Source organism: Tursiops truncatus, chromosome 8 (genome assembly GCF_011762595.2).
Source record: "Tursiops truncatus isolate mTurTru1 chromosome 8, mTurTru1.mat.Y, whole genome shotgun sequence".
Lineage (NCBI taxonomy): Eukaryota > Metazoa > Chordata > Mammalia > Artiodactyla > Delphinidae > Tursiops > Tursiops truncatus.
This window is the reverse complement of record NC_047041.1, coordinates 66525276-66543030: the sequence shown is the minus strand read 5'-3', so window position 1 is coordinate 66543030 and position 17755 is coordinate 66525276. Positions and strand designations below refer to the sequence as shown.

General features: G+C 36.7%; 1 protein-coding gene across 3 annotated transcripts in view; it reads right to left on the bottom strand.

Annotated features, from left to right (window-relative positions):
- FAR1 (fatty acyl-CoA reductase 1) overlaps positions 1 to 17755 on the bottom strand; it is a 73792-nt gene that overhangs the window by 25933 nt on the left and 30104 nt on the right. For 2 of the 3 annotated variants that reach the window (XM_019948330.3, XM_019948328.3), the window contains 2 exons: positions 14428 to 14623; positions 4257 to 4432 (listed from right to left, as the gene is read on the bottom strand). In XM_019948330.3, coding sequence (XP_019803889.1) covers positions 4257 to 4432; positions 14428 to 14616 — 365 coding nt within the window. In that variant the 5' untranslated portion in view covers positions 14617 to 14623. Of the gene's footprint in view, positions 1 to 4256; positions 4433 to 14427; positions 14624 to 15799; positions 15821 to 17755 lie in introns of those variants that run through there. The other variant, XM_019948329.3, reaches the window with a different exon arrangement.

Genomic DNA, 17755 nt, shown 5'->3' with positions numbered 1-17755 from the left:
CCTTCCTTATCTCAGCTGAGGGAGGAAAATCTGTTTAAATAGATATCCAGCAAAAAAGACGTTTCACAGAGAGGATACTGTCCACTAGACTATAAGGCAATGTGCTATTTTCTTTTGCATTTGCAAAACAATAGTGGTAGGGAGAGTGATGTTTTGGGAACAGAACACAAAGGATATTTTGTTACAGGTTCCTGAGGATGGTGACAGAATTTCTGGGTCACTGAAAATAAGGAATAACTTGAGAGAGGAAGCACTCCTGAGCTTTGCCTACTCACCTCTTCCCATCCATCCGCACCTGACAGCGCAAACCTGAAGGCATTTTGTGCCCATGTAAATAACTTAGTATCTCTGCCAGGCTAGTATCCTCATTCTGTTTTACTACCATCCAATTTGTACACCTTGAACTTTAGGCTGAGACCCTGACATGTTAGATCTGAAAGCATTTAGCAGTACCAAACAAACATAAAGTTCTCACTATGTTTTGGTTATGGGTATTCATAAACGCATCTTATATAACACTGGCTTTTTGGGGGGAGAGCAAAAATGAATAAATCTTTGTAATTATGGTCCATCACTAATGTAGACATAGAAACCACTTTAATAAAGGAAAAAGCTCAACTTGAACTGCCAATAAATTTTCTTATTCACCTGTCTTCTATTGACATATTGGGTTGTTCAAAATCTATGCTGATAACACTTTTAAGACCTTAAACCAGAGATCATGCTTTGCTTGACAGACACCTGTGAGCTTATTAAAAATGCAGATTGCTGGCCCTCATCTTCAGACACTTTTTAATGTGTCTTAAATCACATCTTTTTTTTTTTTTTTTTTGCAGTACGCGGGCCTCTCACTGTTGTGGCCTCTCCCGTTGCAGAGCACAGGCTCTGGACGCGCAGGCTCAGCGGCCTTGGCTCATGGGCCTAGCTGCTCCGCGGCATGTAGGATCTTCCCGGACCGGAACACGAACCCGTGTCCCCTGCATCGGCAGGTGGACTCTCAACCACTACGCCACCAGGGAAGCCCTTAAATCACATCTTATATAAGCTCCCCAGGCCATTCTGATCTCTTCCTCATCACTCCCTTCCCCACCTCTGAGAAAATACTACCTACATGAGATCTCATCACTATACTGCTGCTGATTTTTTTTTAACTTAATGAAGGTATAGAAACAGATGTCTATTAAGGGGACAATTAATCAATCAGGGTAGGGGATCCAGTCGTTTGTAATTTAAATCACACCCTAGGCTCTTATTAAAAATGAGGATTCCTGGGTATTATCTCAAAACTAGAGGGTCTGAATTTGGCAAATACAGTCCAAGACTATGCTTTTTTTTTTTTTTTTGGCAGTACGCCAGCCTCTCACTGTTGTGGCATCTCCCGTTGCAGAGCACAGGCTCCGGATGCGCAGGCTCCGGAGGCGCAGGCTCAGCGGCCATGGCTCACGGGCCCAGCCACTCCGCGGCATGTGGGATCTTCCCGGACAGGGGCACGAACCCGTGTCCCCTGCATCGGCAGGCAGACTCTCAACCACTGCGCCACCAGGGAAGCCCAAGACTATGCATTTTTAACACATTTTCCAGTAATCCTTAAGATTCATAATACATTCTAAAGTTTGAGAATCCATGCCCTTAGGCTCAACAGTTTCTTGATCTTTTCTAAATCATCTATCTTTACTTCCACTCCTTTCTGAACACCTACTCTCATATTCATACCCTGGGCCCTCTCACCCAAAATTGCTCTAGCTCTAAAATCTCATACTATGAATTTTCCCCAGACCACACTATCCGTCCTCCCATTTCTGCCCTTAAGCCTGTTTTCTGTCCTCATCATGGTCTTTAGTCTTCTGATACTTCTTTACTCTCAAGTCCAATGGCCCTGTTCTACCTTCACTTTCCTTACTAAGAGATACCATACCTGTGGTCAACTATTTAAGTAACTCCCTTTATTATCCTCAATATCACTCTCTCCTCAACTTTTGTCAGTATTTCTTTATAATTCCTAATCTTGATATCCATTTTTTCCCACTTCAAGATTTATAGACCACCGTATCTGAAAATAAATGAGCTCTGCCACCTCTCAACTCTCACAGCACTTTAATGTATGCTCTTCAGTAACTCCACATTTTCTATCCTATTTTATGGTTATTTAAGTATATTCCATTTCCTCTAATAGACAATATGGACTTTGCAAATAGGATCTGTGTACAATTTATTTTGATTTCTCCCAAAATACAGAGTATAATGTTGGGAGTAAAATCTGGATTTTCTTGTCCTGGCAGTAAAGGCTCTGAACAATTTTTTATTTGTGAGCTAACTTAAAAAGTGGCTATAAAGAATAATTGTTTTGTAAGTAGTTATTATATGTCAACCTACAGTATTTTAGAATGTTGTAGTATCACCACTTAGACATCAATATCCATTAAAATTGCTCCACAGAAAACAATAATCTCAATTAATGACTAGGATTAGGTCAGTAAATATGCATGCCCTGACAAGGAAGAGAAGAACAATAAATTTTCTTGTTCACCTGTCTACCTCCTTCCACTATGGCATCTCTAGTGGAAGAAGAAAGAATAATAATAAAAAGATTTCCCTTTTGTTAATGGTAACCTTGTTTACCCTGAGGGGAAGAGAAAGAGGAGAGAACATTCCCCAAAAGTATTACACTTTGGTTCTCCTCGTTACTTGGATGAGTTTCACCCTAATGAATGTTGCCTGTTTGTAAAACAATTTCCCCTTCAAAAGCATCTGATTTTCCCTTTGAGGACTATACCATAATTATCAAGTATCTATATACCTTTTTCCTTGAAAACAGTTTCATAAGGCTATGTGAACTCTTTCTTTTGGTTATGAAAAAAATGAAAGCTAGAACTACAGGGAAAAATACCAGTTAGACGGACTATTTCATATTAAAAACCTACCTGTAATCGCACTATCCAAATATAATAACTGGCCAATATTAAAAGATATGTATATAAATACACATTTATGTACATACATATTTTATGAAAATGAGATTATACTATAGTTCTAATAAGATTCTTTTGTCACTTTTGAATCCTGAACACATAATTGCTGCATAAAAAGAACTAAAATGTAAATAAATTATTACCACCAGATAATAAAGGATAAAGTCAAGATTAGAACTAAGGTGTGTAATTCCAAAGCTCATGCCCTCTCCATTATACAGTGCTGCCTCAGCTTCCTCAAGTATAAAATAGATTTGACCATTATATTACATTGGGTAACATTAAGCATGGAATGAAATAATGAGCGAGAAAACACCCTGAAACTATAAAGCATTGTTAGAGGAATCTAAGGGACTATTATAGTGTCCTTACCTGCAATATAGGCAAAACTCACTGTAATGCTTTGGCACTGAACTGTCATGTTATACACTGTCGATTAAGGTTTATACTTCTACACATAGACAATATGGGGGATAATCTCAAAACTCTTTACAATCAGAATTGAACTTAAAAACATTTTAAGAAGGCCGTCAAGCAATTATGAAACCTAAAGAAGTGTGCACCATTTTAATTGATATGAGACCATACAATTAGATTAACATTATAAAACTGTATATAACATCAAAAAATGCTCTGAATTAAGCACCATTATTTGAAATGTGTATTTGTTAGATTTTTAAAAACATAGTGACCATTTAAAATGTTATTTTTTTCTTGAAATAGGGCATCTTGAAGGAAGTCCAAACCGTTTTTAAAGTAAACCTATATCCAATGTACCCTGCCCTTAACACTGATACCAAAGTTTTAAAACAAAAACAGGGTATGACTTCAGTGTATAAGCCATTTCATCTTACTCTGCAAAACCTGAGCCTAACTTTTTAAAATTTTCAGATGAATATGTGTGAAGTAGACAAAGCTGCTGGGGTATATACTTCTGAAAGAATGGAGGGCAGAGGAAATAAACATTATTAGTTGTTAAGACTAATACTCCTACCCAAGGGAAACTTCTCTTTCTTCTACTCCACACTTCCCATTTCTTGCCTCCTCCCTGCCCCATATATAAATTTATGGCAACTTCTAATAAACATATACTAGCTATCCGATGTTTTTAAACTGTTAAGAAGAGAAAGAAAATTCTTTTAATACTCTGTAGGACACAGAATGCTACAATTAACAGAGAGCAAACATTTTCAAAACACTTTCAAATGACTTGACTAAAAAGTAGAATTCAAATTAGATCTTTTAACTGTGCTGCGGTTCAAATATCATATAAATACCTTTACTTACCTCAAGTTTTCATTAAACCTTACTGTAGCTGCACAGTGGAATATAATATTGGTAGACTCTATGATGATCTCTTTATCTTCTTCACTAAGAGCCAGTTTAGGTTGGGTGAGTTCACTGTTGACTGCTATAATTTTCTCCCTAAAATCTGGATTTTCATCTCTCAATCTGTCAAAAAGCTATCAAAGGGGAAAAACATTTTAGGGCAGTATTTTTCAACTTTCTAAAACCCATCATCACCACCTTTTCCTCCCCCAAGGATCACTATTTTTTAAATTTCAACTACGTGAATCCTAAGGTTGCTTAAATTGCTATCATTCTGCATGAAAAACACTCTATGGGGTCCACATTGTTATCCCCATTTTATAGATGAGGAATCTGAGACACAGAGAGGTTAAGTAACTTGCCAAAGGACATAGGGCTGGTAGCTTGCAGAGTTAAATTTTAACTGTCCATGCCTTTGTTGATTAGATTATATTATCTCTCAGAATAGACATAAGCAGCACAGACATCAGAACAATGTTTACAATGATCATCCAGAGACTTCCTGGTGGCGTAGCGGTTAAGAATCCGCCTGCCAATGCAGGGCACATGGGTTCAATCCCTGGTCCGGGAAGATCCCACATACCGCGGAGCAACTAAGCCTGTGCATCACAACCACTGAGCCTGCACTCTAGAGCCCACGAGCCACAACTACTGAGCCTGTGTGCCACAACTACTGAAGCCTGCACACCTAGAGCCCGTGCTCTGCAACAAGAGAAGCCACCGCAATGAGAAGCCCGTGCGCCGCAATGAAGAGGAGCCCCTGCTCCCCACAACTAGAGAAAGCCTGCATGCAGCAATGAAGACCCAACTCAGATAAAAATAAATAAATAACATTTTTAAAAAAATAAATAAAAATAAAATGACCATTCAGATTTCTAAAATCCAAACCTTAATTTATCACTTCATTTTATTTTGCTTTTAGTCTCTTTTAGTAGATTAAAATACCATTAATCATACTCTACCTAAAATCTTAGGAAAATTTTAAAGGGGAAAACAAAGTAAGTATGTTAAAGGAAAAAAAATTTGGTAAGCAAATGTGAATATGAAGCTGGATAAACTTGAGAAATACATATAGGATTCTAACTTGAAAATAGAAAATTCAATATTCCTTAAGTATACTCAAAGGAATAAATTTTTAACTAGAGAATCAGATCCCAAAATGGTTACAGTATAAAGGTACATTCAATTTTGAGTCAAATTTAATTTTTTATCCCAGATTTTATAGAGGAACAATGATGTCACCTCCAGATCACTGTTCTATTACACCCTGACTCTCCACTCCATTTAAAGTCCATATTTGTAGTTTAAGCAAAGATTCTGAAATCTGGGGAAAAAGTCTATAAAACATATATGGTACTCGCTTTCACCTTCCCAGGTGACTTTTAGTAAGTAACAGTCTTCCCCTCCACCACTGCTAGCTAGTGACTTCAATATTATTGTTTTTTTATATTAATTAATAAAATATTTACTAAGCATTTCAGATGAACTAAGTACCTTCTAGACACTGAGAAAACAAGAATTATGACCTTTGCCTCAGGCTATTTAGAGTCTAATAGGAAAAATTAGACAAGTAAACAGTTAAAATATAATGTTATAAGTAATAAAATAGGGATAATATAAGTGTTATGAGACTGTACAGGAGCAACATCTAGCCCTGCTAGTTGGGAAGGACCTAAGGTTATAAAGTAGAAGAATAGTGTTTCAGGTAGAGAAAGTAGCATGTATAACCACCTAGAAGTAACAGAGCATTAATGTTTGGGAAATTTAAAAAACTCAGTAAGACTTGGCCAATGACTGGAAGAGGGATAAGGAATATAAACTCCATGTGGACAGGGACTAGGTCTATTTTGCTCAGAACAAAGGCCCTAGATAACAGAGTGCCTGGCAAGATAGTGACATGATAAACATTTGTTAAATGAATAAATTCATCAGGTGGAAAACACTGGAAGAGAAAGAAGTACAGCTATGGAGATATGAGTTCAGTTTTGTGAATGCTGAGTGTAAAGTGCCAATGAGAACACCCCAGAAGACTGGTCTAGTAGAGATAACTGGCTCTGTGGGTCCTGAGTTCAGGGAAGAAAGAGTCAGACTACTGACATAGATTTTATTAACCACCCAGTAGCAGCAGTGATGAGCACCCAAGGTCCAGACTATATGAAGCTTTTTCCAAATCTAATTTAAAATACAACCTTTCACCTCACACAAAACAGAAGGTGCTGAGTAATTACCTAAATGGACCTAGTAAAAAGAGATCAAGGCCTAGGACAGAATTCTGAAGAATATTTAAGGGGCTAGCAGAGAAAAAGGAGCCTGAGGAATGACCAGAAAAGTACTTTTAACACACTGTATTCAGACTTTTTCATTCTCCCAGACTGCCAATGACCTTTAATTCCCCTTCATATCAGATATCTCCACCACTACCACCAATACATGATCACGCTGCTTCACAAGTTACATCTCAAATGTGATGCTCTTCCCTTCTTTAGCTACCATCTCTTTATTCAATACCATCTTTTCCAAAGTTTTTAACCCACTGGTATCCCAATTAGTTCCTACTTTACTAAGTCCACTAATGCCCTCTTTAATGTATTTTATTCCCTTTCCAGAATTTATTTTGTGGTCCACTATTTGCACTCCTTGCCAGCAATGAGGTTTACCTTCCCAGAGACATTCCTGTAAATCAGTGGTTCTCAAGTTGGGGCAATTTTAGCCCCCAGGGAACATTTGGTGATGTCTGAAGACATTTTTCTTTGTCAAAACTGGGATGGTGAGGAGAGGGAGCTGCTGGCATTCAGTGGGTAGAGGCCAGGAATGCTGACCACCCTACAATGCATAGGACAGCTCCCCATAACAAAGAATTATCTGGCCCAAAATATGAATAGTGCTGAAGTTGAGAAATTCTGCTATAAGACCGTGTCCCACTATAGTATATGCTCTATGCCTATGCTCTTTCATTCCTGTTTCAAAATCATAGAAGGCTCTACCTAAAAGTTTCTTAACAACTTTAAGTGTACATATTCACTGCTACTTGATATAAAAAGAACTCATTTTATTGATTCACCAGAAATGCTATACATAAGTGGGAATGAATGGCCCTAGGAGTAAGTGGTGGGATGTGCCGGGCGGAATTAAAAGCATAAGATAAAATGACAAAATTTTATAGAGTATTTTAGTTAAATATTTATTTAGACAAATACTTGGGGACAAGGCATTTTTATATTGAAAATAATGGCCATATGTTTAGACTAAACTATAAAAGTTCAATGAAATTTCAGGCTTTCAGTAGAAGATAATCATTTTCTTTACAAATGAGACTTACTGGTGAGGAAAAATTTTAGAAGCATTACCCTGGAGACCCCAGAGAAGATGCCCAACTCTTTCACATTTTACTTAGGTCCTCAATTCCAACCAAGACATCAGCTTCAATAATTGCTCCTATCTAATCTCTCTTAACACCTCTACACTCTCTCTTCCTTCCCTCCTCCCTCTTAAAAACTCTCTAGACTGTAGGCTCCATTAAGGCAGGGACTCATTTATTCCTGAATTCAACCCCTTACATCAAGTCAAGTGCCCAGCACTGAGTACACACAATAAATGTTTTCTGAAAAATAAAAAATGAATAAGAAAAAATAACCTTTCACTAGGGGGAAGGAGGGTGTTGGGAAGGGAATTACAATATACCAATTACAAGTGGTTCATGATAAAATGCCAAGATGAGTAAACAAAGGGCAGAGATGGCAGCAAAACACACATGCAGGCATTATTACTTAAAATAGGCCTTGTGGTCTGATAGCCCCCTTGATGACTCCCTTCTCACAGGTTTTCAGGGAAGCAAAGAATTCCAAAAGGATCTGGCAAAAAATCAGAAAGAGGAAAAAGAAGAGAGACTAACATACACTATCTGAGTAGTTAAGAAGTTTAGGGATAACTTCTAAATTTTGGAGAAAGGATTTTACATCCTACAGTTAAATAAAAATAAAAGCAACATGTTAAGTATCTGCTGCATGATGTCAAAGAAAAGCTACTGTGACATGACAATTAGTTCTAATCCAAAGAACTATCACAAAGGTATACGAAGTTCATTCAAAGTAAAAAGTCTGGTTAGTTGCTATGTAAGGATTTGCTAATTTTTTTGTTTTTTCCAACAGGACTATAAGAATTTAGATAGACAAATGAGCATCATTCTCTTCCAAAAAAAAAAATAATAATGCTATCATTGACATTTCTTTGGAGGGATATGCCTATAGAGTCAGAGCCCTTGCAAAACTGAGCTCACAGCTTTCTAATCACTTTGGTTTCTGACTCCAATTTTATTCTCTGAATCTTTACTGCCAAGCTTGGGTTCAAATTAATTTTGGATGTCTGCAAAAGTCAACTCTCTCCTTAAAGCATGAACATTTGCCCCTATTCAGTATATCCATTAGAATGTGCCAGTAGGCTGTCCCCACATGGTCTAAGCAACACTGTACACTCTTAATCAGCACCAGTTCGCAAAGTGTAGAAGATCCTAGGAGTCCCTGAGACTCCCACTTAGGGAGTTCACGAAGTCAAAACTATTTTCATAATAAAAGTAAAACATTATTTGCATTTTTCACTTTCATTCTCTCACAAGTATAGAGAGGAATTTTCCAAAGCTACATGTGTAATGACATCATCACTCTCGATGGCTCATGGAATGTGTGCTTGTATGTATATTCTTTTACTTTAAAAATTTCTCAATTTTAAATGGGACCTAATGAAAAAAGCTTTTGCACAGCAAAGGAAACCATAAACAAGACAAAAAGACAACCCTCAGAATGGGAGAAAATATTTGCAAATGAAGCAACTGACAAAGGATTAATTTCCAAAATTTACAAGCAGCTCATGCAACTCAATATCAAAAAAACAAACAACCCAATCCAAAAATGGGCAGAAGACCTAAATAGACATTTCTCCAAAGAAGATACACAGATTGCCAACAAACACATGAAAGGATGCTGAACATCACTAATCATTAGAGAAATGCAAATCAAAACTACAATGAGGTATCACCTCACACCAGTCAGAATGGCCATCATCAAAAAATCTACAAACAATAAATGCTGGAGGGTGTGGAGAAAAGGGAACCTTCTTGCACTCTTGGTGGGAATGTAAATGGATACAGCCACTATGAAGAACAGTATGGAGGTTCCTTAAAAAACTAAAAATAGAACTACCATATGACCTAGCAATCCCACTACTGGGCATATACCCTGAGAAAACCATAGTTCAAAAAGGGTCATGTACCACAATGTTCACTGCAGTTCTATTTACAATAGCCAGGACATGGAAGCAACCTAAGTGTCCATCGACAGATGAATGGATAAAGAATTGGCACATATATACAATGGAGTATTACTCAGCCATAAAAAGAAACAAAATTGAGTTATTTGTAGTGAGGTGGAAGGACACAGAGACTGTCATATAGAGTGAAGTAAGTCAGAAAGAGAAAAATAAATACCGTATGCTAACACATATATATGGAATCTAAAAAAAAAAAAAAAAGGTTCTGAAGAACCTAAGGGCAGGACAGGAATAAAGACGCAGACGTAGAGAATGGACTTGAGGACACAGGGAGGGGGAAGGGTAAGCTGGGACGAAGTGAGAGAGTGGCATGGACTTACATATACTAACAAAGGTAAAATAGATAACTAGTGGGAAGCAGCCCATAGCACAGGGAGATCAGCTCGGTGCTTTGTGACCACCTAGAGGGGTGGGATAGGGAGGGTGGTAGGGAGACGCAAGAGGGAGGAGATACAGGGATATATGTATATGTATAGCTGATTCACTTTGTTATAAAGCATTAACTAACACACCATTGTAAAGCAATTATACTCCAATAAAGATGTTAAAAAAAAAAGAAAAGAGGAAACTAGAAGAGGAATACAGCATAAAGCTTACTTTGATAAATCTATACACAGAAAAAGATGGGTGAAGAGCTGAACTCGGGAAGCATAGATCATACCTACAGTGTGAATACCCGACTGTTTGGAAAATTGTTCTTGTTAAATAACTCTCAGCACTCGATGAATGATCTCGATGAATGATTTTATTTATAAAATAAATCAATATTAATATTGCACTACAATTATCATAAGTACTAAATCACTATCATTGCTATTACTGCTTCTATCATGTTTTGAGTTTTTACTATGGCCCAGGCTCTGTGCAAAATGTTTTAAATAGCAGTATCTTATTTGAATCAATCATTCAACATGTATTTAACACATAGTCTGTGTAAGGTATTGTTAAAGTCTCAGAACTTTACAAAGAGGTGTTACGGACTGAAAAAAAAAATTCTCAATTTTAATCTCTACTACGATAAAACATCAGTAAGATATTTGAAATAAAACCTCACAAAAACAAAATCTCTTTGAAGTCCTCAATAATTTTTAAGAGTGTAAAGGGGTCCAGAGATCAAAAGTTTGAGAATCACTGCCTTAAATAAACAGAATCTTTCAACCTATTTGTATGATATGAAAAAATACAGCCATAAGGTAATAATATCAGTCTGCAATACACTGCAGTCAATATACATTATCAAATAATTTGCTCAAGAGTTTTAATTAAAAGTCACTTGGAAAAAAGCTATAAATTATATCACATTTTTAAAAAAGTCCTTACACTAGGCTACCAAATACTTTTAATTTTAAAATGATATTGAATACAGTTTAGTTGATCTTCCCAGTTCTCAGGAAAAACTGAAAATGACCTTTGTACCTACCACACTTTAAGATGGCAAATTCTTCAAGCATAGTTATTATGTAGCTAGATTTTACGGTAGTAAATACTGAAATATTAACTCACATCTTTTTTTTATTGTCTCTAAAGAATTTAGAAACAATAATGAAAATGACTAAAACTTGTCTTTGTGTGTGTGTGTGTGTGTATGTGTGTGTGGCCATTCCCCTTGGCACCCGGGATCTTAGTTCCCCGACTAGGGATCGAACCCATGCCCTCTCCAGTGGAAGCAAAGAGTCTTAACCAATGGATCGCCAGGGAAGTCCCTTGTCTTTTTTTTTAATTGAGATAACTAACACTGGTTTATAACATCATATAAGTTCCACGATTAGGACATTATATTTTGACTCCTATATACACTACTGCGTGCTCACCAACAAAAGTTTAGTTTCCATCTGTCACCATACAGTTGACCCCCTTTACTCATTTCACCCTACCCCCAACCCCTTCCTCTCTGGTAATCACTACTCTGTTCTCTGTTTTCACATTTAACCCACATCTTACTTTTAAAAATAAGTACATAGAAAGTTCATGTGATAATTCCTTAATCTAAGAGTTTAAAGTTAACACTTGCTACATTTTTCTCATGTGTAAGTATAAATATTTGTTTGAAGCCCTCTTCCTCAAGTCAAACAAGCAAAAATTTAAAAGAATAATTAACAATTTCGATTGTATTTTAAAAGGCAAAAACCTCACTTGGGTAGAGGAGAGTGTTAGTAGGAATACTCCGGCACTTAGTATTTACTTTACATGCCTTATACAGAGTCCAGTAAAGCAAACACCACAGCTTGCTCTGACACTCTTCCAACCGGCCAAGTAGTTCTCAGAGCCTTTGCCCGTGCTGTTCTCTCTACCTTTAACACTCTTCCTCCACGTACCAATGGATTCTTCCTCACTTCATCATTCAGGTCTCTGACCAAATGTCACCTCAGAGAGAACTTTTTCTGACCATCGTATCTAAAGCAGCACCTCCATCACTTTCAATCCCCCTTTTCTGCTTTACTTTTGAACAGCACGTGGCACTATTCAACATGTTATATAGTTGTTAACTTGTCTCCCTAACTAGAATGTAAATTCCAAATGCTGGGATTTTGTTTTCTTCATTGCCGTATCTCTAGTAACCCGAACAGCTTCTAGTATGTAGCAGGACTCACATCTTTGTGGAAGGGAGGGCAAATGGGAAGAACACAAGTGCACGAGAGTTTGGGGCAATAGGAAGAACGTTACTAGAGTATAACTACCCTTGTGAGCTATACTGTCACTGAGTAGCCCTCAAAGAAGTAGATTTGTTTTAAAAAGTAATTCAGAGAAAAGAAGATTTTCTAGTTGAAATAAAGATTATTTAAAGTTTTCATGTGGGGACAAACTCAATAAACAGTGGGACAAAAGTAAATATTATTTTTATTCTTTAATGCCCTATTAATAGTTTCAAACAATTTATTTTTTAAAGTAAAAACAAATATTAATTTACATCACTGTTACAACCCTGTAAGTCTAGGATTACCTCTTAATGGGGAGGAGGGGGAATACAAACAAGAAAAACGTGGATGCTTCACAAAAGAGAAGTTTATCTTTCTGAACCAAAATTATATTTGAATGGAAATCATTCTCAACGTAACATCTTAGTAAAGCAAACATTCTAAATATAGTTTAACCTTTTCTTAATTTATCCTAAGTCACTGTAGTGAATATTAGTGATTGTATTTTATTATAACTCTGTAATGTTAAGAAAATTAAAAGTTATATTTAAACCCTCCCACACTTCTGTACAGGTCTTATTGTGTACCTTCTCTTTTTCTCTTAATTATTTTTCTGTTATTATACTTTATCACTCCTAGGAGATAAGCTTCCCACTACTGCCCTAACCCATAAACTGACTCTTATTCCTTCTGATGTTAACCTCTGTTATTCGCTGCCCTTCATGCACTTCTCTTTTGCTTTTGTCGTCTTCTCTTTTAATTTTTGTAAACTTGGGCACCAAGCTTTTTGCCATTGGCTTAGGGAAATTAAGCTATTTTTACTCAGTGTGTACCAGCTACAACATACAACTAGTAAGGTATCCAACTCTCAAGATTACTTTTTCCATTTTATCACAAAGCGTTCCATCATCTTTGCCTTACTTTCTTATCTATTGGGGAAGTAATGCTATAAAGTAGAAAGGGATTTGTTATCAAGTCATCTCCGTTATATCCGACATCTATTAGCTACACAACTTCAGATAAAATAACCACCTCTGAGACTCATTGTCCATATTTGTAAAATGCGATATATCAACATCTGTCCCTGCCAGAGCATGAGCTCTGGTTTCAATCGTTCACAGACACTGGCTCTAACACTAACTATATGACCTTGTAGAATGGGAATAAGACCAGTACTTACCTTGAAGAGTTCCCGTGATAATTAAATACATATAAGGTGCTTTGCACACAGTGCCTGGCACAACTTAAGCACTCAATAAATGTCAGCCACTATTAACTATGGATTTCTACTGAAAGATCAAAACAGGCTGGAATACAAATCATGTCTAATAAATTATTTATTAACTGTAGAGAATTGTTAATCTATAATTAATCAACATATCTTTTGATACTTTTCAGCAATTCTTTCACTGCTCAGAGTAACTCAGAGGTTTCTAGTTTTGGTCTTTTTTGTTTTTTTATACATAAGTCACAGCTGCCCTAGAAGGTTAAAAGGTACCAGATACCCACCTAATAACTAAAAAATTACATAGCTACTATACCAAACTTACTAACAATGAATGTCAGATAAATTCTAAAGCCTATAACTGTGAAATAATTTTACTCCAGCTCATTTCCATTTTTTCTTAGCCATATTTTACTAAAGGTTCAAATGTATGACATACTCTTGTATTCTATATAACCCCTCTGTCACCATGTTCTTATTTGTCAAATGGGAATATGTGACTTTGCTACTTCCTAATACTTTTGTGAGGAGCAATTAGTGCTTACAAATTTTTAACTGTTATCAAAGCACTCTCACAGCATAGTAGGAGTTAGAAACTAACTCATTATTATCATTCTGAAACTATTTAAACATCTAGTAATTACAAATAACCTGCCTCAAATATTCTAAAAACACATTAAACCTTTACCATAAAGGTAATTTAGAACTTGTTATATAATTTTGTTCATCATAGAAGAAAGCTTTTTTCAAAAAAAAAAAAAAAGAAAGCTTTTTTCTCCTCCTGATCACAAGTCATATTCAGTTTACTGCCATTCTTATAGGGGTTTTTTTTACCAATTTTTTTCAGGATACTTAAGAAATATACTAAGCTGTTGATGATTACAATAATTACATGCACAAACACACACTTTTTTCTCTCTTCCAAATGATCATTTTCCATACTTACCTTGCCACTAATGACTTCCTCTACTCGTTCCTGGGGTGTCTGTCCAGCTTTCTGCCTCACCAAAACATACACTGAATTCACCTTAGGACAAGACCTCAGCAACTTTTCCAGAAGTACCTTCCCTAGGAAACCAGTAGCTCCAGTGAGGAGGACATTCTTGCCTTCATAGTATTCTGGGATTGAAACCATTCTGATCCTATGGAAAATATGACAAATAAGCATCACTTCAAAGATTTATGTTCACTGTTACATACTGAAAATCTCTTGGTATTCAAATAAGTATTTTCAAGGACAGGCAAAAATCAAAGTTCAACGTTAACACAAAAGGGGACATTAACGTTTGGCTCATTGTAGTAAGGTGGAAAGTACAGTGAACTGCAACACTGGCTTCTAATCCCTGTTTTTACCTGGACCACCTCAGACAAGTCACTCACCTTCTCTGGGCCTGGGTTTCTTTAGTACAGTTTGTACCAAGTGACCTCTAAAAATTCCTTCAGCAATAAGAATCCAAATCTTCACTTAAACCTCAGTTAAACCCCAAACATGAATAAGTGGTGTTTCTCTGTCTCCAAAAGTATTTATAACACCAAATAGAGGTCAGCAGCAAGACTCAATTGCCTAGCTTGTATAACATGGTGAGGTGTCATATTCACCTATCATCACCAGTTGAAACAAGAGGTAACACCAAGTCCTTTCTTTTATATGTCTGTAGTGACAATATATTCAAAAGGTACGTAAACCTCCCTTTTAGTAAGAAATATAGTAAGGAATATATAGACTGACTTATCCTCCCTACCCAAATTCCACTGAAACAGCAGAAAAGAGAGTATACTAACAGAATGAACACACAAAAGAACCATGATGAGTGGAAAAAACAAGATGCAGAAGGACTCATGCAGTATGTCACTATTCAAGGCTCAAACACATTCAAAATGATGCTACTTACTGTTTAGAAATGCATATACATGATAATATTAATAAATGCATTAGAGAGAGTATAATACAATCAGAAAAGAGAATAAGAAGCTTCAATTGTATTTATGTTTTGTTTAAGCTAAGGAGTAGATACCTGTATTTTATATCTAAATTTTTCACAATTATAAAAAATTAAATTCATAACAATCTGAAAACCCATTAACAAGCAAAAAGAAAAGAAGGAAGGAAGGTAGGAAGGAAGGCAAGAAAAAAGAATTTCCACAAGAAACAGATGAGACTAAACTGATAGAGAAGCCATAGCATAAGAAATAACAACCTAAGCAAAACAAACATAGGAAAGCACCATAAGGAGGCAAGAGCTGTCCCAACCCCCTAAATAGAAAACACCAAGTTCAGGATCAAGAAGCTGAATAAAAGCTTAGGGAAATTAAGGTACCTAAAGGTTGCTCACAGAACAGCAAAGCCACTCCTGACAGTCTTACTTCCTGTATAAACTTTGGCTCCCAGGCTTAGTATCCAGATCTGCTGAGAACATCCAGCATGGCTGCTAAAGGACAAAAGAGAAGTAGGGCTAAGTTTGAGGTTGCTCTGTACATCCACAAATGGAGGTGGGGCACTGGGAGAAAGGAAACAAAAACAACCAAAAGAAGAAAAGTCTTCAGAGCACTTGTGCCCCAGAAATAAATTTTAGGTCCTTAGATTATCTGGCTGCTGCTGACCCTTAAAACAAACTCATACAGAGCTCTCAGTAATTCCACTTGGAGAAAAGATCTCTTGGAAAATCAGGCTTCAGAAAACTGAGAGGAAGGCAGTATCAGCTACCAAAACCAATCATACTAGTCCTTCATAAATATGGATAACTAAGGATCATCAGATATTTAAGAAATATCCACAAAATTAAGAAGGACCAAAATGAAAAGCAACAGAATCAACCACGAAAACTAAGGTAATGAAAAATTTACAGGAAATTTAAATTCTAATAAATACCCTCCAAGTCATTCACAAGAATATTGCATCCATCGAGTAAACTACTATGAAAAAGGAACAGAGAATAAGAAACCATTGGAGACGGGAGCTCTGCCCACCACAGCAACAGCCAGCTCTACCCACCACCAGTCCCTCCTATCAGGAAACTTGCACAAGCCTCTTAGATAGCCTCATCCACCAGACGGCAGACAGCAGAAGCAAGAAGAACTACAATCATGCAGCCTGTGGAACAAAAACCATATTCACAGAAAGATAGACAAGATGGAAAGGCAGAGTGCTATGCACCAGATGAAGGAACAAGATAAAACCCCAGAAAAGCAACTAAATGAAGTGGAGATAGGCAACCTTCCAGAAAAAGAAATCAGAATAATGATAGTGGAGATGATCCAGGACCTCGCAAAAAGAATGGAGGCAAAGATCAAGAAGATGCAAGAAATGTTTAACAAAGACCTAGAAGAATTAAAGAACAAACAGAGATGAACAACACAATAACTGAAATGGAAAATACACTAGAAGGAATCAATAGCAGAATAACTGAGGCAGAAGAACAGATGAGCGACCTGGAAGGCAGAATGGTGGAATTCACTGCTGCGGAACAGAATAAAGAAAAAAGAATGAAAAGAAATGAAGACAGCCTGAGAGACCTCTGGGACATTAAACACAACAACGTTCGCATTATAGGAGTCCCAGAAGGAGAAGAGAGAGAGAAATGACCTGAGAAAATATTTGAAAAGATTATAGGCAAAAACTTCCCTAACATGGGAAGGGAAATAGCCACCAACGTCCAGGAAGCACAGATAGTCCCATACAGGATAAACCCAAGGAGAAACACACTGAGACACACAGTAATCAAACTGGCAAAAATTAAAGACAAAAAAAAATTATTGAAAGCAGCAAGGGAAAAACGACAAATAACATACAAGGCAACTCCCATAAGGTTAACAGCTGATCTCTCAGCAGAAACTCTACAAACCAGAAGGGAATGGCATGGCATATTTAAAGTGACGAAAGGGAAGAACCTACAACCAAGATTACTCTACACGGCAAGGATTTCATTCAGATTCGAAGGAGAAACCAAAAGCTTTACAGACAAGCAAAAGCTAAGAGAATTCAGCACCACCAAACCAGCTCTACAACAAATGCTAAAGGAACTTCTCTAAGTGGGAAACACAAGAGAAGAAAAGTACCAACAAAAACAAACCCAAAACAATTAAGAAAATGGTAATAGGAACGTACATATTGATAATTACCTTAAACGTGAATGGATTAAATGCTCCAACCAAAAGACACAGGCTTGCTGAATGGATACAAAAACAAGACCCATATATATGCTGTCTACAAGAGACCAACTTCAAACCTAGGAACACATACAGACTGAAAGTGAGGGGATGGAAAAAGATATTCC